This window comes from Squalius cephalus, assembly GCF_949319135.1.
Source record: "Squalius cephalus genome assembly, chromosome: 10".
Classification (NCBI taxonomy): Eukaryota; Metazoa; Chordata; class Actinopteri; order Cypriniformes; family Leuciscidae; genus Squalius; species Squalius cephalus.
Genome location: NC_137131.1, coordinates 3,637,299 through 3,663,421, shown reverse-complemented (window position 1 = coordinate 3,663,421; position 26,123 = coordinate 3,637,299). Strand labels below are relative to the sequence as shown.

The 26,123-nt window shown below is 35.6% G+C and overlaps 2 protein-coding genes across 8 annotated transcripts in view; one reads left to right on the top strand and one right to left on the bottom strand.

Annotated features, from left to right (window-relative positions):
* Positions 1-3,034, top strand: part of pacsin1b (protein kinase C and casein kinase substrate in neurons 1b) — a 37,002-nt gene extending 33,968 nt beyond the window's left edge. For 6 of the 7 annotated variants that reach the window (XM_079884201.1, XM_079884206.1, XM_079884204.1 and 3 more), the window contains one exon: positions 1,375-3,029. In XM_079884201.1, the coding sequence (XP_079740327.1) occupies positions 1,375-1,484 (110 nt within the window). In that variant the 3' untranslated portion in view covers positions 1,485-3,029. Of the gene's footprint in view, positions 1-1,374 lie in introns of all 7 variants that reach the window. The other variant, XM_079884200.1, reaches the window with a different exon arrangement.
* A 1,029-nt stretch (positions 3,035-4,063) lies between these two features.
* spdef (SAM pointed domain containing ets transcription factor) lies at positions 4,064-24,485 on the bottom strand. Its single transcript, XM_079884863.1, has 6 exons — positions 24,215-24,485; positions 14,021-14,480; positions 11,615-11,812; positions 10,213-10,260; positions 6,452-6,586; positions 4,064-6,096 (listed from the first exon to the last, which is right to left on the bottom strand). The coding sequence occupies exons 2-6, from the start codon at positions 14,472-14,474 to the stop codon at positions 5,918-5,920; spliced, it is 1,014 nt and encodes a 337-aa protein (XP_079740989.1). The 5' UTR covers positions 14,475-14,480; positions 24,215-24,485; the 3' UTR covers positions 4,064-5,917.
* Between the last annotated feature and the right edge of the window lie 1,638 nt (positions 24,486-26,123).

Sequence of the window (26,123 nt, the reverse complement as noted above, 5' to 3'; positions counted from 1 at the left end):
AAGTGGGTTTTTGGTTGCCAGGGCAAGACAAACCTGCACAGATTCCCAAAGAACCCAGCGTTAAGGGAATAGTGGATGCAGTTTGTTTTTCCGGGGCAAAAACGAGTTGAGCAAGACTGTTTCCCTGCATTTCGACGATGATTTTTTTATAAACAAAGCCCAGATCACGGATTTGCAGATCGTCTAATGCTTAAGGATCGAGCAGTCACAATGATAAAGGTTTGCGGTCGTGCGTTGGAACCGCAGGCGGTGAGTAAAACTGTTGAACAAATGTCTCTGTGTGTTGTTAACGTTACTAGCTCGGCGCGTTAGCACAGCTTTAGCACATCGCCCACACGGCCCGCCCCCAGCCGCTCGTTTTTTTCCGGAAAGACTCGGTACAGTCTATCTTTCACTTATAAATATAATAAAACTAAAGACTTTTTGGAGATATGAACGATGCAATACTACTCTATAGGTACTCAAGATTAACAGGAGATTGAGTGAAAATGAGCATTTCACCCCCCCCTTTAAAGTCAAGAAAGTCGCAGTTTGATGTAAAACTGTTGAGGTATAAGACTGTGAAAATACGTAATTACAAAGACTACAAACCCAAAAGGCACACATGTGACATCATACCTTTTCTCTCAATGAATGAAGCTAACTTTACTGAAGCTAACGTCTGTCATTTTTTCTATAGTCTTACGTAATAATCATAACGTTACGCCGTCATGCCTGAGTGTTTTGTACCAGACTGCACACATACGAGCAACGGATGGTGACGTACATAGTGCGAGACGAGAGATGTAGTTCATTGAGCGATTTTCACATAAAACTAAATGTTACTCTTCTGTTTTATGACAAACTGCGACTTTCTTGACTTTCAGAATTATCTTTTAAATTGACAAACATCATATGTGTAATTCAGGGCACAGTTCAGACGGAATAAAAAGATAAGTGGTCTCTCGCCATTGACTACCATACATATTTTTTCCGAAATAAGGTCCCATGAGCCGGAAGCGGAGGGGAGGGACTTAAGCTCTCTATGTCGAGCCCTGCAATCCATTTTGGTTTTGAGAATCTTAAACTGTTTTCTTACTGTGAATAAAATGTTGTTTAAACGTTCTAACGATGAAACAATAGAAAATGTTCAAGCAATGTTTATTTCTGATATTCTAATAGCGAGTCGTGTTTTGAATATGCAAGGATAAAGTACATTCAGCTGTTTTTATAATGCCCGTTTCACTGTTCGCTTGCCAAATGGATAAATAAATGGACATTAAATATTGAGTTTAAAATGAATTATGTAAAAAGCGAGACATTTTGCATCCTTAATAGTGCATATGTTTGCATTTTATCAGCTCGTATTAACTGTGCATCAACATGTTTTCCCAGGAGACGAGCTGATCAAGCTAGAAGATGAGGACGAGCAGGGTTGGTGCAAAGGCCGGCTGGACGGCGGTCAGCTAGGCTTGTACCCGGCTAACTACGTTGAGCCCATTTAGTTGCCTTGTGTGGTGAAGAAGGCCTTAAAGACTTTACCCCACACTGCTCGAATGCGAGATTCCAGAGAAACCATTTCCTTGCCTGATTGACTTGCTGAGACGCTTTACGCAGCATTTTCTTAATACCGTAGCGAAAAAAACCTACAGCATTCAAAACCCATATCAAATCCCAGCGAGAGCAGGGAATGATTCTGTGCGTCTATGTAGCCATGTTCAGTATGAGTTATTGTGCTGCTGACATGTGTTCGCGTATGGTCTCCTGTAACAATATTAACGTACTGACATCCATGAAGCCTAGCATAGCAAGAATCAGCTGTGCAATGTATACTAGACTTTTATTTTGAAGTGGAATGTTCTGTTGAACCTAGTGAACATGAATTTCGCTTACATAATCTGACATATTTATGTGTTAAACAAGATATTCAATGAGAACAAATTTAGGGCGGGACTTGATTTTATGCTAATTTGATGTGAAAAGTGGGCGTTACATACCAGAATGGATCCATGTGGTTGGAGGGGAGGGGTTTAAAATTTAAAGGGACGGTGACCTCATTCGTCAAGGAAAGTTGATGTAGAGGTGGAGCATTTTATAATGTATTTTTCTGAATAAATTGTGCACTAGAAATATGTGTTAACAAAGTAAATCTAGTCTGTTTTGAATATATGTTGGCTTTAATGCGAGATGCATCAGGATTTTTGTCAATTTTTTTTCATCTAAGTGCAAATTATGCCTCAAAACACATTAAATGCACATTTCCATGTTTTTCTTCTCTTTTTTTTAATATTTTGGTTTCCCCATTTTAAGAACATGTAAAGAGCCTGTGAACAAATTGTAAGCTTTCACTTTAATGACTGGAGAATTATGGAGAAGTGAAACTTTTTTTAAATATCCTGATTCTAAAGGATTGCTGATGGAATTTTAGTCTCTATGTGGAATAAATCCAGAATGAATCAGAATTGAAATTCTAAAAGAAAAAAAAGTTTAGTTTATCTAGTGCATTTTTGTAATCCTTTTTTTTTTTTTTTTTGAGTAAATTGTGATTTTTAAAAATGAAATTTTTATTTATTTATTTTTATTTTCTTCAGAATTTTTTTTGACTTAGGATATTAGTTATGATTTCATGACCATTGAACTGTGTGGTTCACATTGATCTCTGGGCACATGCTATTGAAAAGTATGTTCAAATGCTTTTAAGTATTTCTTCTGCCTTTTTGTCTCTTTATGTAAATGGAAATGTCTTTTAACAATAACTTATTCAGTAGGCAAACTCCTTACTGTAGCGCAACAATAATAATAATTTCATTTGTCATGTTTTCAACACTGTAGCTTTGTTCTAAGTGTGGGAGCTCACTCCGGCTCACCCGGTATGGATTGCGTCTTAAAGAGCAGGATGGAGAAGGTGACGTGTGTGTGTGTGTGTTTGTGTGTGTGTGTGTGTGTGTGTGTGTATACTGTATGTTTAGACTGGACTGATGTGTTCTACTCTTCATGTCAGTGTAGTAACTGTTCCATTCAAGTTCACAATAAAAATCTGAGACAAATGCAAATGATTCCAAAGCTTTGGGTCACCACTAGAGGTCAGCATTGCAGAAGACCTTTACTATAGTGTTTATAATGCCCTATAATATAATCGGTCATGGTTCGCCCTAAAATCAATAGATAAAGGCTGTAATAGTTTTCTTAACGCTTTTTTATTTTTTTATTTTTTTACATAAATTATAATACAATATAAAACAAACATATGTATTATTAGGACTAATTAAATAATTAAATAAAAATATTCTAATAAAAACATTATTATTACTAAATTATTTTTTATTTAATTTACATCTCAATAGAAAAAAAGTAACAAACTTAAATGTAAAATATCTGGATGCAATTTGGTAATGAGAATGTGGGTGGAAAATTAATTGTCATGATAGCTGTCAAATAGTAGGCTTTTTCTTTATTTATTTCTTTTTGCTAGATTATTTATTTTAATTATTTAGTTTGGGGTGAAATGTGGACATGTTTTTGTAAGATTCACTAATACCCTTTTATTTAAAAAATATATGTGTACATATATAGGCTACACCATGCTACAAGTTAAGTGTTAAACATCCTATAAAATTATGATTGCATAGTAAAAGAACAAGTGAAATACAAGAGACTGCAAAATGAAAAATGAATATTTAATAAAGAAACTTAGGCAAAATGCATGAAGAACAACAACTGAATGTACATGAAAAAAATTGCCTTTCAGTTCTGGTATAACTGTAAGAGTACGGATCATATTTCGTAATGCTGACATTTAAGTCCAGTCACTCTTTGAGATTAGACTTCACAATAGAGATTTACAAAAATACAAGAGCCACAATAGAAACCAAACCTCCTCAGGCTCCTAAACTCGGACTTCCTGATTTAAGCATGTGTCAATTAACAGTTACAACACACACACGTGACAGATGCAGTGTGAGAACACAGACGGGCAGTCGGTAAGCCCTCATTTGCATCAGTATAAAACGTGACGTGATGATGGAGGTGTGTGCAAAGCTGGCCGATTATTGAAGAAAGTGGAGAAAGTTCACATGGACACACTTGAAAGGTTTGCAGTGTAATTAATCACAGACCAGAAAAAAGGGGATGTTTGTTGGGTGGCAGGCAGAGATTAACGCAAACTCTTGGCCTTTCCACTGCAAATCATGGGCAGAGAAATGAAGGTTTGCTCAGAGACACGCTGGCACATTCACACGATCATTCACACGCTTGCTGTTTGAGGATCAGATGATAGACAGACCTGGCGAGGAACCTGTAACATACTTTAAAGAATATACTAAATCTCTTTTAATTTAACCGAAGTGCTACGGTTAAACTTCAACATTTATTCATGAAGTAACAGTGCAAAGCTGAAACCACATTCGAGGCGAGACATTATAGGCAAAACATTGTTTTTATGCACTGGTCAATTTTGAGATTTTGGACTATTTTGCTTCCATAACATGTTTAGATTTTCATTACAATACATAGCTATACATAAAGGCTGTGAGTTTCTTTCTTCTGCACTGAGTCAGAAATCTATGGAAGCTTGTTAACGCCACGGAATAATAACAATAATTAAAAAAAAAAAAAAAAACATTTTAAAAGATAAGACTTTTATCTCATAATTCTGACCCCCACCCCCCAATATATATATTGCGAGATGTAGCTTGATATATAATCTGACAATTGCGTGTTATAAAGTCAGCATTAAACTGGCAATTCTGAGAAAGATTATCACTGGCTTTATAACAATTGCAAGTTTATATCACTCAGTTCTGAGGGAAAAATAAAGGTTTCTAAAGGGGTTTTCACAGCAGTGCCATAGAAGAACCATTCTGGGTTCCTCAAAGAACCTTTCAGTGAACAGTTATGAAAAGAACCATATTTACGTGGTTTGAAGAACATTTGAAAAACCTAAAGAAATTTTTCTGATATAAAGAATCTTTTGTGCAATGGAAAGGTTCCACGGATGTCAAAGGTTCTTTATGGAGACACTAATAATGTCAATATTCTGAGAAAATAAGTCAGGGTCACACTTTAGTTTAGGGTCAAATTCTCACTATTAACTAATTATTAACTATGACTTTTGCCTCAATAAACTCCTAATTACTGCGTATTAATAGTTAGTAAGGTAGTTGTTAAGTTTTGGTATTGGGTGGATTAAGGGATGTAGAATAAGGTCATGGCATTCATATGTGCTTTATAGTAATAAACAGACAATATCCTAGTAATATGCATGCTAATAAGAAACTAGTTAGTGAGAATTGGAGCCTAAATTAAAGTGGGAAGTCAGAATTGTGAGATGTATAAATCTAAAAACTAATTTTTTCGCAATAACCTTTTTTATTTTTATTCAGTGGCGGAAAAAAGCTTCCATAAAACTTTACTTCAGTATCACTTACATACTCCAAACTTTACCGTTTTATTCCTATCTATTTTCCTAAAGATTTTTACATAGGGGTAAAATAAGACCCAAAACCCCATATGTAAAACCTTTAAATCTAATATGTCAACAAAATCCAACAAGAGTTTTGAACCTGGCTTTGTCCAATGTACAGATTTCTGTTCTGGAAATGTATGCAAATTGGTGCATATTTAATTAGATAGTGCATCATTTGTATATTTAAACAAAACATTTCAGAAAACCATATTCAACGTTTGAACTATCTATGAGTTCGCCTGTAGTTTCTCCCTTTAATGGTTTAAACAGACACACAAGTGTTTTTTAAAAGAGTGCAGGTTTATATCGGACGTTTCCAAGCACAGTTATATCTTATACTTAGAAAATGATTGAACTTTCTTACATTTTTCTTGGTTTCGCTGTTGTGCAAAACCCAGGAATAATCTCCAAAATAAAGCAAGACAAGTGTAGGAGGGTTTGTCAGTTCATATAGTTCTGAGTTCACTATCTCTCTTATACTGGATGGACAAACTGATAGACGAGTCTTTGCGAGACGTCTGGCTTGCGGATGATGCCCTTTTTATAGTACTGCCGAATCGAGCGGCTGAGTTTGTCATAGTTCATAGCCGGACGGTTCTTCCTCAAACCCCAGAGACGAGCCACGTGAGCAGAGTCTTCGATCTTGAAGATCCCTGTGAAGACACAGATCCGTTAGGGCATTAGGTAAGTGACTTTATACTAGCAAACCAAACAAGGGTGTTTTTGCAGTGATGCTATACATGAATCATATTGGGTTCCTCAAATAACCATTTCTTCTTAGTATGAAGAACATTTTAAGAGTCTAAAGAAGCACTTTAAACAAAATAATGTTTTGTGGAATGAAAAGATTCCTTGATGCCAATAAAAAGATTGTAGTATGGTATTTTTGGAAATACCTTGGAGTACCATGGTTTTAAGCATCCAAAAAGTCCCATTTTTCTGACCTATCATCATCAGCATCCAAGACTGCATTAATGTGTATCTTTATTGTGCAGAAGAGCGGCTCACCTTTGTCTTTATTCAGCCAGCGGATGCAGCGTCCGTAACTGTGGGGCTTGAGGAGAAGTTCTCTGAGGAACTGCCACAGGTGGATCGGCTGACCAGAACAAGACGAATCCGCTTCTGACCACAGCTCTTCACCTTCTGCCAGACAACAAACACACACACGGTCACCGTGCTTTTCACAGTAAGACATTTCTGTTTGAAAATGTAGTCCTAATCCTATCTCCTAAACCTAAGCTTAAAGTCCGCCTGAAATCAAAATTGACCCTATTTACTTTGTTAGCGCATATTACTAGTCTTGTGGTGAACAATTAAAGGAGAACTCCGGTCAATTTTAACATTGAGCTCATTTTTTTGTACATTTGGAGTGCTGTCAATACAGAGAACAACAAAAATCGGTGTTGCCTACACCGTGTTATCCTCTTTTTAAAATTTGCACCCTGTTGACTTCAATGGGGCAAGTTCTAAACCTGCTTTTAGCCTCTTAACATCCTTGATGTGTCATTACAAGTGCACAGAAAATGTGAGTGATTCCTTCGGAGTGAACGCGGGTCAATCTGACTGCAGTAGATGTGAAAGATATGAATAAAAATGATGTTTATTTAGTCAGCGCTCATACCTGTATTTACATCCTGTTTACGGTCAAAGTCCATAGTAATCGATTGTCGAGTTCACGCGCATTGGTTTAGTACCTATGATCACGCGCGTGAACTCGACAATCTAATATGTCCACAATATATCTAATATGTCCAATGTACAGATTTCTGTTCTGGAAATGTATGCAAATTGGTGCATATTTAATTAGATAGTGCATCATTTGTATATTTAAACAAAACATTTCAGAAAACCATATTCAACGTTTGAATTATCTATGAGTTCGCCTGTAGTTTCTCCCTTTAATGGTTTAAGAGTGTTAAACAGACACACAAGTGTTTTTTAAAAGAGTGCAGGTTTATATCGGACGTTTCCAAGCACAGTTATATCTTATACTTAGAAAATGATTGAACTTTCTTACATTTTTCTTGGTTTCGCTGTTGTGCAAAACCCAACGTCATAACGCTGGAGAAAAGTCGTTTGCAACTTCCGGTTCATGGGGAAATGATGGGTGAATAACACCTAGGGTTGCCAACTTCAGTAAAGGAAAATGCGGGACTATCGTGGTTCTTTATAGGAAAATGAGGGACACTCAAAATATTTGTATGAGTGTCAAATATACGTATGTGTTTAAAAGGTTATCAGACATAAACACATTTGTATTGCTTAAAGGGTTAGTTCACCCAAAAATGAAAATTCTGTCAGTAATTACTCACCCTCATGTTGTTCCAACCCCGTAAGACATTCGTTCATCTTCGGAACACAAATCAAGATATTTTTGATTAAATCTGAGAGCTGTCTCACTCCTCCATAGGCTTCTAAGGGACTGAAACTTGCTGGCCCAGAAAATGTATTAAAGACATCGTTAATATAGTCCAAGTGACTCCAGTGGCTCACTGTGGTGACGTACAACACAGACGCGCTACGCTTAAACACTACGTGAAAAGACTCGAGGCCCAGAGAGAAGGAAATGAAAAGTGGAATAAAGTCATTATTTTTGTTTGTTTTTGCGCACAAAAAGTATTCTCGTCGCTTTATAAACTTAAGATTGAGCCACTGGAGTCACTTGGACTATTTTAACGATGTCTTTAATACATTTTCTGGGCCAGCAAGTTTCAGTCCCTTAGAAGCCTATGAAGGAGTGAGACAGCTCTCAGATTTAATCAAAAATATCTTAATTTGTGTTCCGAAGATGAACGAAGGCCTTACGGGGTTGGAACAACATGAGGGAGAGTAATTACTGACAGAATTTTCATTTTTGGGTGAACTAACCCTTTAACCTATTTATGTACAATTTAATTCTAAAAATAATTTTAATGTCATACATAAAAAAATGTCACACTACAAAAAAAAACATGGTTAAAAATAACAACATTTATCTAAAATAGAAAGATTTTTTAACATTATACACTAGGCTTACAGTTCAAAAGTTTGGGGTTAGTAAGATGATTTTTTTGGAAAAAAATTAAAGAAAGAAATTGCCTACTTTTATTCAGCAAAGATGCATTACATTAATCAAAAGTGACAGTAAAGACATTTACAATGTTACAAAAGCTTTCTATTTCAAATAAATCTCTTATGAACTTTATATTCATCAAAGAATCCTGGGGGGGGGGGGGGGGGAACTGTTTTAAACATTAATGATAATCAGAAATGTTTTTTGAGGTTATTATTCCCTCAGGTAGATTACATGTTTTCTTACATGGCTGGATGTTGGACTCGTGAACAATAATCACGCTACCGTTAGCGCGACACGAGTCCGGCTTGTCAAAAAAACGGGACATGGGAGGTCACGCACGGGACAAATAAATTAGGCCCAAAATACGGGACGTCCCGGCTAATACGGAACAGTTGGCAACCCTAATAACACCAAACCCTGGTTGTAAGCCTGAACTTGACATAAACTCTAAACGTGTCCATTTAATAAAAATACATTCATATTCCATCTAAACTGCAAGCTTGTGACACTCAAAAGGCAATGAAACTCTCTGACACAAGCATGTTTTAGTCATTCATTTCACATCTCTTCATTGATTCTAGTGGAGAGTTTTGGTTTGTTTTCTCACATAGTTTGCTTACGGTACAGTTGGAGCAAATCTAATTCTTGAAAAACTTAAATGAAGAAAGATCCCGATTAAATATTGTCTGTTTATGCAAATAGTACATTTGCACTAACAAACTGATGTCTGAAATCACTGCTATTCTGGTCTGCTGTTCTTCAGATTATATGTGTTCATCCTACAATTACATTTTATTTAACATGGATCATGGAGCAGGATTATTTATATAGGCCTACTATTACTGTATTAATTCATATTTTGAACTAGTTTTTATTTTTATATTTTCATTTACATCAAATTATTAAAGCTTAAACTAAAAATGGAACTGAAAATATAAAAATATTACTTTTTGTTTCTGTTTTAAATTTTTTCCTATTTCTGTTTTGCTTAATTAAGTTATTTTTTATTAATTTTAACACTTCAAAATAAACTTATTTTATTTCAGTTAGTTGCCAAGGTAACTTTTCACATATTCCCTCACGTTTAAGTTTTTCATCTAATATTTACATTTGATTCTGTTTAAGCTTTACACGACAACAGTGTTTTCGGGGTCTGAAAATGCAAGCTTTTGAAAACGATACCGTTATCGTCTCTGTGTAAACTACAAAAACGTGAATTTGTGAAAAGCATGACATCATGCACATGCGTATTACGTGTTCAGTCTATAGGCGCATAGTGTTTCTTTACAAAGTGATCGCCATCTACTGGCCTGGCAGCAGAATACAGCGTTTTTAGACGCTTTCGTGGATCCGTGTGAACAACGTTTGACAATGTTGTCGTCTATACGCAAAAAACACAAAGAAAAAACTTCTTCGTTTTTTGGTAAGTTTTAGTTAACAATAATAACACTGCCATGGAAATACCATGGTATATGAATATTGTAAGCATCAATTCATTTGAAATTCTGTATTGAAAATGTCTCACGAATACCTCTTTTGTTTATTGGCATTAATCGATCTGATCTGGACAGGTTAATCACTACATGACAATGACAGCTCTTTGCTGTTCTTTTCTGGTCAGTCCATGGTAGATTTGTAAGGTAATACCATGGTATTTTTCTGCATCTGTGTAGTTTACAGTGATGTTTCTGACTGATGTGAGTGTGTGACGTACCTCTCATCCTGGTCTCTCCACCTGAACATTTTTCCTTCATCCAGGCAGCTGAATGCACAAAGAAATGAGAAATACAGCATAAATACACACATGCAAGCGTCCAAGATGATAGTACAGTTTCTTCATTTAAAAAACAGTTTCAAACAGGATGCAAAATGGTGAATATAAGCAAGTGGAATTAAAAGGGAATGGAAATAAATTAATACAGCTGCTACAAGTGGTTTTTATTGATTACCTGTAAATGTTATGTTAATTACTTTAACAGTATTTCTTAACTTAAGGAAATGGGTCTTAAAATACATTCTACATATAAGCGAATAAATGGGTATTATTCTTCAGAATTAATATCTTGAATTCGCTTTTATTTTTTCATTTTAGTTTAAGTTTTAGGACTTTTATTATGTGCTGTATTTCAGTTAATTGCCAATGCAAATATAAAAAAATTTTTTTTTTATATTTTATTCCAGCTTTAGGTAACACTTTATTTTAAGGTGACGAAGTTACACGCTACTACATGTATTTACTATAGTAATAACAGTAAATTATGCATAATTACAACTAACTAACCCTTAAACCAAATCCTAACATAACTCTATAGTAAGTACATGTAGTTAGTTTATATTACTCAGTACTCAGTACAATGTAACTACAATATTACTCAGTACAATGTAACTACAATGTAACAATGTACAAGTATTTGAGTAAGTACAATGTAATACGTCACTTTAAAATAAAGTGTAACCCAGCTTTATTTTAATTAGCATAAAAATGTAACAGTTTTAGTTAACAATAACAACATTGTGTTACACTTTATTTTACAGTGTCAAATGTTACATGTTACATGTACTTACCATAGTAATAACAGTAAATTATGCGTAATTACATGCAACTAACCCTCAACCAAACCCAAATCCTACCCTAACCCTATAGTAAGTACATGCTGTTAATTAATATCACTCAGTACTTAAGTTACACTTTATTTTAAGGTTACAGTGTAATTATATATTCAAGTACTGAGTAATAATTAACTACATGCATGTACTTACTATAGGGTTAGGGTTAGAGTGTTTGGTTTAGGGTTAATTGCATGTAATTATGCATAATTTATAGTTATTACTACAGTAACTACATGTAACATGTGTAATAATGACACTGTAAAATAACGTGTTACCAAATAAAGTGTAACCCGACACTGTCACTATATTGTATTTCAATATAACAATGTAGAAAGGTTTACTTCACGACATTCAACTTTCCTGCCGGGACAATTTAATTCAAATTCACACTGACCAATCACGATTTTTATTTTCATATTTGATATTTTGCACAACCCTGAATTTGAACAGTTCTTTGCATGCAGTGCTCAGTGCAAGTCCAGCGTTGACTGATCCGAATATTTCACCTGATTTCCATATATCCAGATGTGCGTGTAACGTTTCACTGCACTGTGGCGAACGCTGTCGGAAGTCTTCCTCGCTCATGGAACATAAATCTTTCCCATCCAGGTCTTGGAAAGCCTTTCCCACCTGCGGAAGCCTGTAGAGATGCTCCGTCCATAACAGCCACTTCTGAACGTTCCCACAATTCCACTCCATCGGGTCTGAAAGATCAGATCAGATCAGATTAGAAGTCACTCATCTTGATCGGTCCAACCACCTCCGACAAAGCACACTGTTGGGATTCAGAGCTTTTTGGACAGACTCCAAAATGTTTTGGAAGGTCTTATAGAGAGTTAGTGAAGGAAAGCGACATTGAGAAGAGCAAACAGTGGGGATGGGTGTTTACGCAAGGTGGTGTGACTTGACAAAGACGCAAAATTGAGCATGATACCGCAAATTATGTGAGTGCGTACATAAAATAAGGGCAAATCAATAAATCAATCGCAATGTGACATGTCACATGCAATTAAAGCCAATTCTTTAGTTATTTTTACGATGCATGGCTATTTAAAAACAATATCTGCGAGACATGTTTGAATGTTTGCTTTCTCATCATCGTTATACGGGAGGGGTTTGAACGTCCTTAAGGAAAGTTAGTGCAACAAAGCTCTCAGTACATTAGTGAAACCCCGGAGGATTAGCAGATCCTGGTGGAGATACTTTCAGCTGCCTTCAGGGCCGGCTCAGTCAAAGGCCTTTTCTAACAGTTTCATAATGACTGTTTGCACGGCTCAATCATAACCCAGAGCTGCCTGTCACTCACGTTGACCATACGTGATTGATGGTGAGCTGTTCATTTGAATAAGTGTCATGATCATTTCAGCATGTTATGTTTTAATGCCGCACCTGTGAATAAGATGTGTCATAAGATGTATTAAGCGTAGTGTTATTAACATAGGTTGTTTGCTAAATTTGGCTATTTGACTTTGATTGAGCTATTTGATTAATATATTTGACCTGTTGTTAATATATTAATAACTATATAACTGTATGTATAAATAAATATATGACCTTTATCATATCTTTGTTATTTATATGACTAATATAGCTGCTCTGTTTGAACATAGCCCTTTAAAAATCGAATCTGAATTTGGGGGATTATTGTATGATCTTGTCTAAATATTTCTGCATAAATATTAGATCTTAATTTGTTTCTGTTATATATTGGGATCGCTTGGCGTAATAATCTGAATCTAATGTGAATTCACAGTATACTTGTATGTCAGATGATCCTCCCTGTTTTTTTCTCACAACCTGAATCTAATCTTAATTTAATCTAAATGAATGAACTATACCCGTGTAAATGTGTGACTGTCCGCATGCTACTCTCGCCTAAACATCTTTATTTAACATAAACATTAAACACATCAGTGTGAAAGTTTTGAATGCAAGACATTTATACAGTTTTGTACACATTTTACAATTTTGCACCAAAAAGATTTTATATATTTATTTATCTTTAATGTTTAATTAATTAAATGTTCAGTGTTTGAACATTTAAATAGTAAATATATATTTTCTTTCAAAAATACACATTTCTTTATTGTTTATTTTTAATTTAACATTTCTTTTAAATAACATTTTAATTTTATTTAAACAAAATTTATATTTTCTTTTAATTATATATATATATATGAAGAGTTCAGATGCAAAAGCCTCTAAGTGCCATCTGAAATTTTTATCAAGCTCGTATATTTAAGTTCAATAATTTCACTTAAATGGCAATGCAAATTACCTAACTTAAATATACAAGCTTTATAAAAATGATCATTCTAGAAGAAAATTTCAGATGGCACTTAGAGGCTTTTGCATCTGAACTCTTCATATATATATATATATCTTCTTTAATGAATATAAGAGTTAATATTAAAATTATATATATATATATATATATATATATATATATATATATTTAATTTAAATATGTAAAAAAAAATTATTAAATATATATAAAAAAGAAAAAAATATATATTTAAACAAAAAAATTTCTTTTAAAAATGCATATGTGTTTTATATTTAATTAATATACTAATTAATATTTTAACATTTAAATTATATATATATAATTTAAACATAAATATATTAATTCTTATATGCATTTATACATACATATATATATATATATAAAGAACATATTAATATTATGTGAATATTAAAATAATAATAATGTATCATGTAAATATTTATTTTTTAATAATTAATTAATTTAATTACTTATATATTTAATTAATACAAATATAATTTTAATATTTGAAAAATATTTATATTTTCTTATAATATAAAAATAAACACATCATTTCTTTCTTTATTTATTTATTGGAATGGTTCCGCAGCTTCATTAACCAACATAAAAGTCTGCATTCTCTCACCTGGTGTGATGTTGAGGAGTTTACACGCTGTTTCGATGTCCTTCAGAACTTCTCCCACTACCAGACTCTGCACCTGTTCTAGAGACCTCTCCTCCACCTGTTCCTCCAGGGTGGGAGACAGCGGGGAGCTTCCCAGGCCGGGGCTGTCGATCACGGGACACTGCTCCGGCTCCTGACACGACTCCAGTCTGGACCCGGCCTCAGGCGTGGAGGAATCCGGCAGCCTCACCAGCCAGGCTGTGTCCTCGGTGAACAGCATGTCGAAGCAGGACAGATAGAGTCCCGGGTGGCCTCGGTCCGAGCCGTCGAGACGGGGTTTGTGGTCGACCATCTCTGAGGTTTGCACTACGCCATCTTCTCGCTTGAGGAGGGCCAGCGAGCTCTCGATGAAGCCTGTGGAGCGCGGCGGCTGAAGGACAGCGCTGTCTGTCTGGATTCGGACTGGACTGGCCATTGTCTCCTGCAGAAGGTAAAGAGAAGAGACTTTAAATTAAACCAGACCCCTCAGTATTATCCAATATCACCAGAACGCTCAGCAAACTGCTGGTTCTTGAGCGCTTTGGCCTACCAACTCATCCTATCCAAAGGAAACACTGAGCCTAGGATGATGCTGTTTCTGTTTTTAAGTGTTTCAGGACAAATGAATGAAGAAAGTCAGTGCAGCATGGGGGAAGCAAACTGGATTTGACTGAGTCACTTACTCATGGGTCACTTGTGCAGAATGACGGGTGACACTGAAGCAAAGCAGCGGTTTGGAGGACTGCTTTCAAGGTGCCGTCCCCGCTCTCCTGTCTCCTGTGTCAGCATGAGTTTTTAATCAAATTGCAAAGAGGAAAAGATGTTTCAAATGTAGGATGACAGGAGAGGTGGGGTTGGGGCTGATGTCTATCTCCAGTAGCCGGGAGGTAAAGATACAAAGTTGGGAAGATTGCTTGAAGGAAAGTGGCGGCTCAGAGTACAAGTTCACTGGAAGACAATTAATGCTTTGGAAGCACTGATAAAAAAAGAAAGAAATTATAGCCTTCGAGAACCGTCTTTTTAAACTGTTGGTTAAAAACCGAGAGTTTCCTCAAAGAGGAAGAGTCTCATCAAAATGTGTGACTGTTGATAAACTGGTTTATATTTATATATAACCAGTGTTGACTGGTTGACTAAAACTGTTGAAAATCATTTCGATAATTGAAATAAAGCCATAAATTAACTTAACTTAACTTAACTTAACTTAACTTAACTTAACTTAACTTAACTTAACTTAAATTAAATTAAATTAAATTAAATTAAATTAAATTAAATTAAATCAAATTAAATCAAATTAAATTAAATTAATAAATGAAAAACTTAAGCTTAAAGAACTTAGGTGACTAACTGATATGTTTTAAGTATAAAATTACTTAAAAAAATTATAAAAAAAATTAAAGATAAATAGAAAACTAATAAAAATGGCAAATGCAACAACAATGGCTAAAAAATAAATAAATTAAATAACACTGATATAAACTACATTTTTACATTTTTTAAAAGAGAATATATGAGTGGTTCTTTACAGATGTGTTGTGGATCCTTGTACATTGACCTTTCCTAAAATATAAGTTGTTCTGTGAATAAAGGCCGTGTAACAGTAAAATCTGACCTGGGGCGTCTATGAAACTACACTCCAAGGAATGCAATATTCCCCGTGACAGAAGCAAGGAACATCATAAATCATTAAAGTCTTGTCAGGGCCTCCAGATTACATGAAGAACATTGCAGGCGGCCAATGAGGAGCTAGGAACCAACAAAGTGTGATTTAATGTGCCGACACGGGTCAAGTGAATACAACAGACTCGCTAAATGTTTGAGTGTCACAGTTACATTTGTGAAACAGATTGTTCACAAGTATCTTTAAGAACACTGTAAAAACAAAACAAGTTGAGAAACCTTAAAAGTTTAAGGCAACCAGCTACAGGACATTTTTGAGTTTTCTCAACTTACGTGTTTGAGTTATCTCAACTTTTCTCAACTTTTTTCATGTTAAATAGTTGAATAAACTTTAAAAACTGAATTTGTCATACAAAACGTAAGTTGGATTTTTTACAGTGTATGCATTAAGGAGATTTGGTTACACTTTATTTCAATGGTCCACTTTAGACATTCTACTGACTATAAGTAACTTTGCAACTACATGTCTAGCAGTCATTAGAGTATGAGTAGACTGTCTGCTTAATATCTGCCAACACTTTATTGTGATGCTCCACCAACAGACTTTCTACTGACTGTAAATAACTTTTCAGCAACTTATTCTACTAACCTGAACCCTAACCTAACAGTCTACTAATACTCTAATGAGATTTATTTGAGTTGCAAAGTTACTTAAAGTTAGCAGAATGTATAAAGTGGACCATCGAAATAAAGTAAGTGAAGATTTCCTCCGCTCTTAAAGAGATAGTTCACCTTAAAAATAAAATTCTGTCATCATTTCAAAATCAAACATTCTTCTTTTGTGTTTTGCAGAAGAAAGAGTCACACAGGTTTGGAACGGCGTGATGGTGAGTAAAAACATAATTTTCATGTCTGAGTGACATTTTCTCTTTAATGCGAACATGCTCTGCACTGTTTCCCATTTTCACCTCCTAAAAAAATCTTCCAGCAACCACATTTCTGATTTCTGTATCATCCCGCATTGCCATAGTCCATTTTTGCACTATATATGTTTTATTGATTGCCATAAATGCTTCATACATAGATCCTGTGAGGGTATTTGTTGGGCAGCCTCCTCTCTCCATAAGTAAATATTCACCCGTAATTGTTTGATTTAAAGTTCACTGCACAGATGGGGAATAAGAGGCATTTGTAGGTAATCAGTTGTCATTAGAGCGTATGTCTACAGGACATTCCCCATCTGCCACATGTTCTCGGCAGCCTCCGTTTGTTTGGACACACCATTGCCGTCATTCATAAAATGGTGAGATTGCTCCACGCCCAGCAATAGCAGAGGAAATGAGGTATAAAATGAAAACAATCAGTTTTAAAGGAGGGATTAAAGTGGCTTTAACCTTTTATTGTGTCTCTCAGGTGACTTTTTACTCATTTTAAAAGTCAAATTTGCTGTAATAACTTATAAAAATGATTCATATGCAGCTTTACTGTAATACGCAGGACAGAAATGATCACGGATGCAAACAGAGTTCAGTTCTGCTGTAAAGCGGCTCTCAAAAGACAATAGTGTCATTGTTCAGCTGAAGTCAGTTCAGTGTTGACTCAGTTCAGTTCAATAACTGTGTAAAGTTCATCAATTATGAAATGAGTTCAATGGCACTATAAAGCATCTCTGGAGAAAGCAGTGATGTCCTCATCCAGCTCAGTTCTCATCTAAAATATTATTATCAGATCTTATAAGATTATTGTTTAAACAAAAATGGTTTGAGGACGTTTCATTTGTCAAGATTTCAAGTAGTAAAACGTGTCAAAACTGTGTCACGTTGGACGCAGCGATGGAATGGCAGACGGTCAGAGGTCAAACCATTTGTCTCTCGCTCTTTCACATCTCCGTATGCAAACACAAACGGAGGCCCCGCACCGCGTCTTTGAAGCTGTCCTGGAGTAAACTCTAAAGGAAATGAAGTTATCCTTCCTGGAATCCCTGTTCTCATCTCCAAACTCCTGCTGCTTTCACATCCCCCTCCCTCTCTTCTCCGAGGAAAACGATGGAGCGCGATTTTTCGGCCGGCTTAGTTTCAAGTCTGTAACCTAGTGTCCACTCTTGCTCGCAACAGCTTGCGATAAGCCCATTAGACAGGCACATTTAGCCATATTGACTCTGGCCAGCAGAGAAAAAGCAGCGTTGAGGAGATGCAAACACGCTCCCCAGGCGCGGGATTAGGCCTGTGACTGATCCTTAAATGAGTTTGGTTAAAGACTCGAAAATTCATTTTGGAAGGGTTAAGAGCCGCTCCATTTGCCAGGTCAGCATCATTCAGTGCTAAATAACGACTGTTTATCGGGAAGAGTGCGAATTACACAATGGCCTTTAGGGGGGTCAGACAGTTGGGGGGGGGGGGGTGTATATATATATTACATTTACATTTATGCATTTGGCAGACGCTTTTATCCAAAGCTTACATTGCATTTCAAGGTACACATTTACATTGTTATCAGTATATATATATATATATGTTTATATATATATGTGAAGAGTTCAGATGCAAAAGCCTCTAAGTGCCATGATCATTTGATCATTTTTATAAAGCTTGTATATTTAAGTTCAGTAATTTCACTTAAATGACAATTAATAGGTAATTTTCCTTGCCATTTAAGTGAAATTACTGAACTTAAATATACGAGCTTGATAAAAATGATCATTCTAGAAGAAAATTTCAGATGGCACTTAGAGGCTTTTGCATCTGAACTCTTCATATATATATATATATATATATACACGGCAAGTTGATTGATAGATAAACTGCATGCTCTATTTCAGTGTTTGTTGTTAAGTTGTGGATATTTTCAACAAATTATTTGCTTCATACAATCAGTTTAACAGCATTAAAGAGGGCAACTGTTATCATTCAACTGAACGGGGTATATGCATTTTAAACACACAATGTTTTTCGTCCATGCATTAAATGCACGTCCCTTTAGGGGGGTCGGACCCCTCAAACCCTGGCATCTCACACCAGAAGACACAAGACTGGCCCTTCCCAGCAGTTTCATTACTATTCTTGTGCTTTATTTATAGTGATTCATTTATGCATGGTGCACTTCTTTAAAAACATACAGGAATGGAAATAAATTATAATCATTAAAGGAAGAAAAAAGTAAATTTTCTTGCCCCCCATTTTACCATTTCCATAATCATTGTATTTCAGTATTTTTTTCTTGTAAAAATAGTCATTAATTTATGCATTATACAGTTCTTTAAAAAGCATACAGAAAATAAAATAAACAACAACAAAAAAACCAGTTGCATTATTTTAATGTTAATTAATAATTTCTTATTTTTTGTATGTTGAAAAATGTTTCTAGTTTAAACACACACACACACACACACACACACACATACACACATACATACATACATACATACATACATACAGTGCATACATATGTCTGTGTGTGTGTGTGTGTTTGCTATCAGAAAATTAAGTTAAAGTAGTATTTGTTTTTTCCCCCCAGATTTTTAATGATTCCTGTTCTGTCCCGGCATAGCAACCAGCACAGCACAGTTCAATAGCAAAACATTACCTATTAATAACGAGTCTCACCGCTCAATGAGTCTATTAGGCTGTGTTCATGCCGTGCTCATAGTAAACGTCTCTTACTGGAGGAAATGCTCCATCGACTGCAGGGTTTCAACAACAGCTGCACAATATTAAGCTTGTTCACATCATAAGGGCATAAAAGATTTGGTAATCATTACAAGCAATTAGTGCGGCGGCTCCCCAGCATATGACTGAGCTCCAGTGATGTGTCGTACAACGACTGGCTGATTCTTAAAAACCAGCAACAGAATCTCCAAAAACACTCTTCAAGGTCAAAATGCTCATATCCACGTATTTGGACACACTTAAAATTGTCGGAATATCATTTGATAACAAAATGTCAAAACCTTATTGCATCAAATATGATCATATTTTGTTATCTAAAAATGCCATTCAAACATTTTCAAGTATATCTTGAGTATTCAAATAGTTTTGGGGGGATTAATTACAAGCCTAAATATGAATTGTAATTTTTTTATTGAATTGGAACATAAACATTTTCACAAATGACCAAAATGACTGGCCCTAAATAGTAAGGAAATGATGGGTTTAAAGATCAGAGGAGCTATAGCTCGTCTTTCACTGATTTGAAGTTAAAATGCAAATTTGTTGCATTTCTCAGTGACATTATGTTATGGATGACAGCCTTTATCCATCTTTTCAGACTGTAAAAACTTAGAATTTTGCCATAATTTCTTTGCAAACACAATCCTCCCCAGCTGTTTGAACAAAAACTGGCATGGCATGTTTATATGCAAATTGCCATATTAAGTCACTCAACCGCTGACAGCCGCCTTTGATAAGTATCTCTGATCCATTCTGGGATCTTTCAGCCCAAGTGAAATCATAGAGGGGAATTCTTCATGACTCAAGATCACATTATTTCTTCCGGAGCAGGTGTGATGTCCCTGTGCCAGGTTTACTCAGATTATTAGGTTATCTGCTCGTCAATCAACAAAAATGTGCGGCGGACCGAAAGACTGAAATCAAATATCTCAATTGTAAAGAAATATCATTCACTCAAAAATGAATATTTGGAATTCGTTCCTAACCCATATGAACCCATGAGCAACTGTTGTCCATAAAATAAAAAAGAACCATGATTTTTACTGTCAAGCCACAAAAAAAGTAGTTAATATAAGGGTGATCGGGATCGGGACTGGGGATTGAAATCAACGAGGAATTCCCAGTAAGTGCGGGTCATAAGCTCACGTTGATTAAGCCCCTGCCCTTTGTACACACCGCCCGTCTACTACTGATTGGGTGGTTTAGTGAGGTCCTTGCATCGGCCGAGCCGGAGCTCCTCGCTGGGATGAGCGTCGAGAAGACGATCAAACTTGACCATAGTAAAAGTCGTAACAAGGTTGTATACACTATGTTTTACTTATAAACTCTTAAAAATAGAACTACCACTTAGTAGTTCTAGTAGTTAGTCCAAATTTTCTGAAGAGACTCGATGGCAGAAGCATAAACAGAAGCTCAACCGAATCTGCTTGACGCGTGCGTGAGAACAAACCTCTAGAACAGGGGTGTCAAACTCAGTTCCTGGAGGGCCACAGCCCTGCAGAGTTTAGCTTCAACCCTAATTAAACACACCTGATCAGCTAATCAAGTCCTTCAGGCTTATTTGAAAACTGCAGGTGTGTGTTGAAGCAGGGTTGGAACAAAACTGTGTAGGGCTGTGGCCCTCCAGGAACTGAGTTTGACACCTGTGCTCTAGAAGAAGCTCAAATGTGATGCGTAACATGAGAATGAACCTCATTGGTTCTTACAGAAGCTCAAACGTGATGCGTAACATGAGAATGAACCTCATTGGTTCTTACAGAAGCTCAAATGTGATGCGTAACGTGAGAATGAACCTCATTGGTTCTTACAGAAGCTCAAATGTGATGCGTAACGTGAGAATGAACCTCATTGGTTCTTACAGAAGCTCAAATGTGATGCGTAACGTGAGAATGAACCTCATTGGTTCTTACAGAAGTTCAAACGTGATGCGTAACATGAGAATGAACCTCATTGGTTCTTACAGAAGCTCAAATGTGATGCGTAACACTAGAATGAACCTCATTGGTTCTTACAGAAGCTCAAACGTGATGCGTAACATGAGAATGAACCTCATTGGTTCTTACAGAAGCTCAAATGTGATGCGTAACGTGAGAATGAACCTCATTGGTTCTTACAGAAGTTCAAACGTGATGCGTAACATGAGAATGAACCTCATTGGTTCTTACAGAAGCTCAAATGTGATGCGTAACACTAGAATGAACCTCATTGGTTCTTACAGAAGCTCAAATGTGATGCGTAACGTGAGAATGAACCTCATTGGTTCTTACAGAAGTTCAAACGTGATGCGTAACATGAGAATGAACCTCATTGGTTCTTACAGAAGTTCAAACGTGATGCGTAACATGAGAATGAACCTCATTGGTTCTTACAGAAGCTCAAATGTGATGCGTAACGTGAGAATGAACCTCATTGGTTCTTACAGAAGCTCAAATGTGATGCGTAACGTGAGAATGAACCTCATTGGTTCTTACAGAAGCTCAAATGTGATGCGTAACGTGAGAATGAACCTCATTGGTTCTTACAGAAGTTCAAACGTGATGCGTAACATGAGAATGAACCTCATTGGTTCTTACAGAAGCTCAAATGTGATGCGTAACATGAGAATGAACCTCATTGGTTCTTACAGAAGCTCAAACGTGATGCGTAACATGAGAATGAACCTCATTGGTTCTTACAGAAGCTCAAATGTGATGCGTAACGTGAGAATGAACCTCATTGGTTCTTACAGAAGTTCAAACGTGATGCGTAACATGAGAATGAACCTCATTGGTTCTTACAGAAGCTCAAATGTGATGCGTAACACTAGAATGAACCTCATTGGTTCTTACAGAAGCTCAAATGTGATGCGTAACACTGGAATGAACCTCATTGGTTCTTACAGAAGCTCAAACGTGATGCGTAACACTGGAATGAACCTCATTGGTTCTTACAGAAGCTCAAACGTGATGCGTAACACTGGAATGAACCTCATTGGTTCTTACAGAAGCTCAAACGTGATGCGTAACACTGGAATGAACCTCATTGGTTCTTACAGAAGCTCAAACGTGATGCGTAACACTGGAATGAACCTCATTGGTTCTTACAGAAGCTCAAACGTGATGCGTAACACGAGAATGAACCTCATTGGTTCTCGCACATCAAGCGAACATGCTTGAGCTTCCATTTACCACAACTGATGTGTGAGTTGATCAATGTTTAAATGTGAATAAAAGCCTAAATTCAATCTGTTCATCATATAAAGCGATCGAGTCTCTTCAGAAATTTGGACTAAACCGCTCAATTCATATGGATTCGTTTTACAATCTCTTTATGAACTTTCTGAAACGTCAAAGTGGTAGTTGCGCAGCTGTCAATGGAGGCTCTCAGATTTCATGAAAAATATCTTAATTTGTGTTCCGAAGATGAACGAAAGTCTTACGGGTTTGGAGCAACATGAGGGTGAGTAATAATGACAGAATTCTCATTTTTGGGTGAACTATCCCATAATGCTCAAAAAAAAAAAAAAAAAAGTCATGCAAATTTGGGACAACATAAGATTTTTGGACTATTCCTTTAAGGAAAAAATGACATTTGCTGTAAGCCAACATGATACAACTCCATAATCAGTTTAGTCCTAGTCACTCAGAACAATGTAACACTTGAGCTCAGTCACAATACCGTGCTTAGCCTCAATAGAAATCAAATGAAACTTTACATTTGCCTTTGGGAAATGAGCTCTTGGACGACAGCCAGAAAACAAGACACTTGCACTTTTCCCTTAAGGGGAAAAAAACAGTCATTTGTGGTTTGCTGGTGGTGTTCTGGAGGACAGCCAGAAGACATTTGAAAACCTTTAATTTTAGGAGGCGTGATCCCGATTATCTTTCTAAATGAAGAAACATCACATGTGAACGACAGGTGAACTGTGTCAGCTCGACGACAGGTGCATTCAGAACCATCTGAACTCACATCGGCCTCTATCAATAAAAGGCTATACGATACGAGCTGCTGATAAGGATGATAGTGTTCTTGGGTGATAGAGAACTTAAAATACACAAAAACTGTCTTTGGAGTGCAACAGTCGGGATCCGGAAGTAAAAACTTCTCCATAGTGAAATTGATTTTGAACGATAACTTATAAACCTTTAAAGACTGACCCACTGTGAGCTATGAGGTTGTTATTCTCAAAAAAGTAATGCATATTTTGCAATAAACCATCAACATTTGTAAAGGAGTAATTTTATATTTCTCCATCATTTTTAATGCTGTTCGCAGTGCATCATGGGATTGTAGTTCTGTCCCCCACTAAAGCCATTAAGTCTTTTATCTTTGTCTTTTTGTCCTAATTTCAAAACCTTTTTTGCTTCAGATCAAAGTTTGTAGTGTTGTGTTTCTCCTCATCGCTGATTGACTTGGTTTAACTGGGATTTTTTTTTTAAAACCCTATGGGAAATGTGAATACATCCGCTGAAAAAGCTGGCACTGTTCAACTCTATTATGACTGTTTTCTTCATCTTTCAAGAATAGATAAGTCATGAAAACTATGAATCAACACAAATAGAAATATGGGAATGATGTAGTGACCAAAAAGTATCACGCAAATGAAAACAACCTAAAATGTATGTTCATCTTCAAGAAGTGCAACCTGATGATTTTTAACACTGTCGTGAAAGAGGAACTAGTGCGATGATGCTTTTCTGCTCCAACACATGCAATTTTAATTTTTACATTCAAATGTTACTGATAGGCACAATATATGTGTAACCAAGTCCTCAAACATTCACCCACAAAGGTAATATTCAGTTAAAATGTGTCCAAACTGTTGACTGGTCAGTTTGCTTTTCCATCTGAAGTACACATAAAATACATGTAATCTGTAATAGTATCAGAGGAGGTATCAGTGCTGACTTACCTGTCCAGGTGAAGACAGAGTTGCAGGTGCGAGCTGGAAGGCCTTTCCTTGTTTCCTTTGGTTTCCGCTTGTTTCTCAAATGTGGGACTAATTCTAGGCCTCCTACAGACTCAACAGGGAACACGACTGGCTGGAGTTGTGGAGTACCACATTACTAACCTCAGTGACAAATACTGCCAGTGACAAGAGTGTGTGTGTGTGTGTGTGAGTGTGAGTGAGTGCACCTGATGTGGGTGTGCGCAAGACTTCATGTAAGAGTGAAGGAATGCCTGCTTCATTGACTCCCGCCGCACTTTTATACACAAGCCTTAATAAGGTGTGTAAACATTGTCTCAGAGCCCCATTCCCAGCCTGAAGGCGTTTGGCATGCCTGTCGGTTGTTGTGGACCACTAACCCCCACTCAGAGGAGGAAAGAGACCAGAGGAATTGCTTGATTAAATGTCTGACATCCGCTTTTTAATCTTAAATGACAACAGTTATTAAAAATCATACATATGATCATCAGAGGCAAATATGACAAGATTGCCTACTTGTTTTATGGCTTTTTATTCAATTTCAGTCCATTATTGTACATGCACAAAATGCACAATAAATACATACTATAGTAATGTAATTTACTTTTATTTTTCAAAATAATTTTAAACAGTTTTAGTTCTAATATATATATATATATATATATATATATATATATATATATATATATATATATGTAACTTTTTTTCAATTTATTATTTTTTGTATTATATTTTTTATATTATGCATTTTAGTGCATTATATATATATATATAATATATATATATATATATATATATATATATAAATAACTTTTTTCCATTTATTATTATTTATTTTTGTATTATATTTTGTATATTATACATTTTAGTGCATTATATATATATATATATATATATATATATATATATATATATATATATATATATATATATATATATATATAAATGTAACTTTTTTCCATTTATTATTATTTATTTTTGTATTATATTTTTTATATTATGCATTTTAGTGCATTATATATATATATTTATATATATATATACATACATATATATATATATTTTTTTTTTTTTTTTGTTGTTGATATATAACCTGGACATGATTTCACAAGATTCACCCAATAATTCAGAGGCAAAAAGAGACCCAAATAAGAGACCTAAATCTGATACTAATAAGATGCATATATATAGAAATACATCCCTTCTTTTCTTTTTAACATCTTCTTTGTGTGCAGATGTTACTGTAGAGACATTTCACTGTATTCAAGGCGTAAGTATATTTCTGTGCGTTCGAGCTTGTGAGATTTTGTGCCTGCGTCAATGTGCTGATGATACGTCTGCAAGCACGCAGCATGCCACAGTGTTTGCACAGTTAAACAGACACACCAGTACAAACCACACACACTAACACACACACACATACTTAATACAAAGTTTATTGATGATAGAAAATGAAGAGGGCGAGTGAGCGAGAGACTGTATATCACCATCATTTTGCATGCTATTGCACAGACTTCTTCAGAAACACTTGATAATGTTGGTATCTTTTTTACATGCATGGCAAAAAAAATGTGTTTAGAAAATAATCAAATAAAAGAAACACCAATGAAACAAGCTAAAATAAAGTTATGTTGTAAACTGATCTTGTTTTAAGGGTACTTTTACTTTAAAAATAATAATAATTAAGAACATGATTTTAGCAGTGATCTTACCAAATGCTGCACAATATCATCCCTGGATATCTACAACAGTTTAACGCGGGTTTAAATTTGATGTCCAGACTAGTGACAGCTGCTCAGATAAGAATTGGGAAACGCATGGAATGTCTTGCTCCAAACAAAGGCTTCCTTTGCACTCCTTCTCTGTATTTTTGTTTGTCTAGCACATTTCCCAG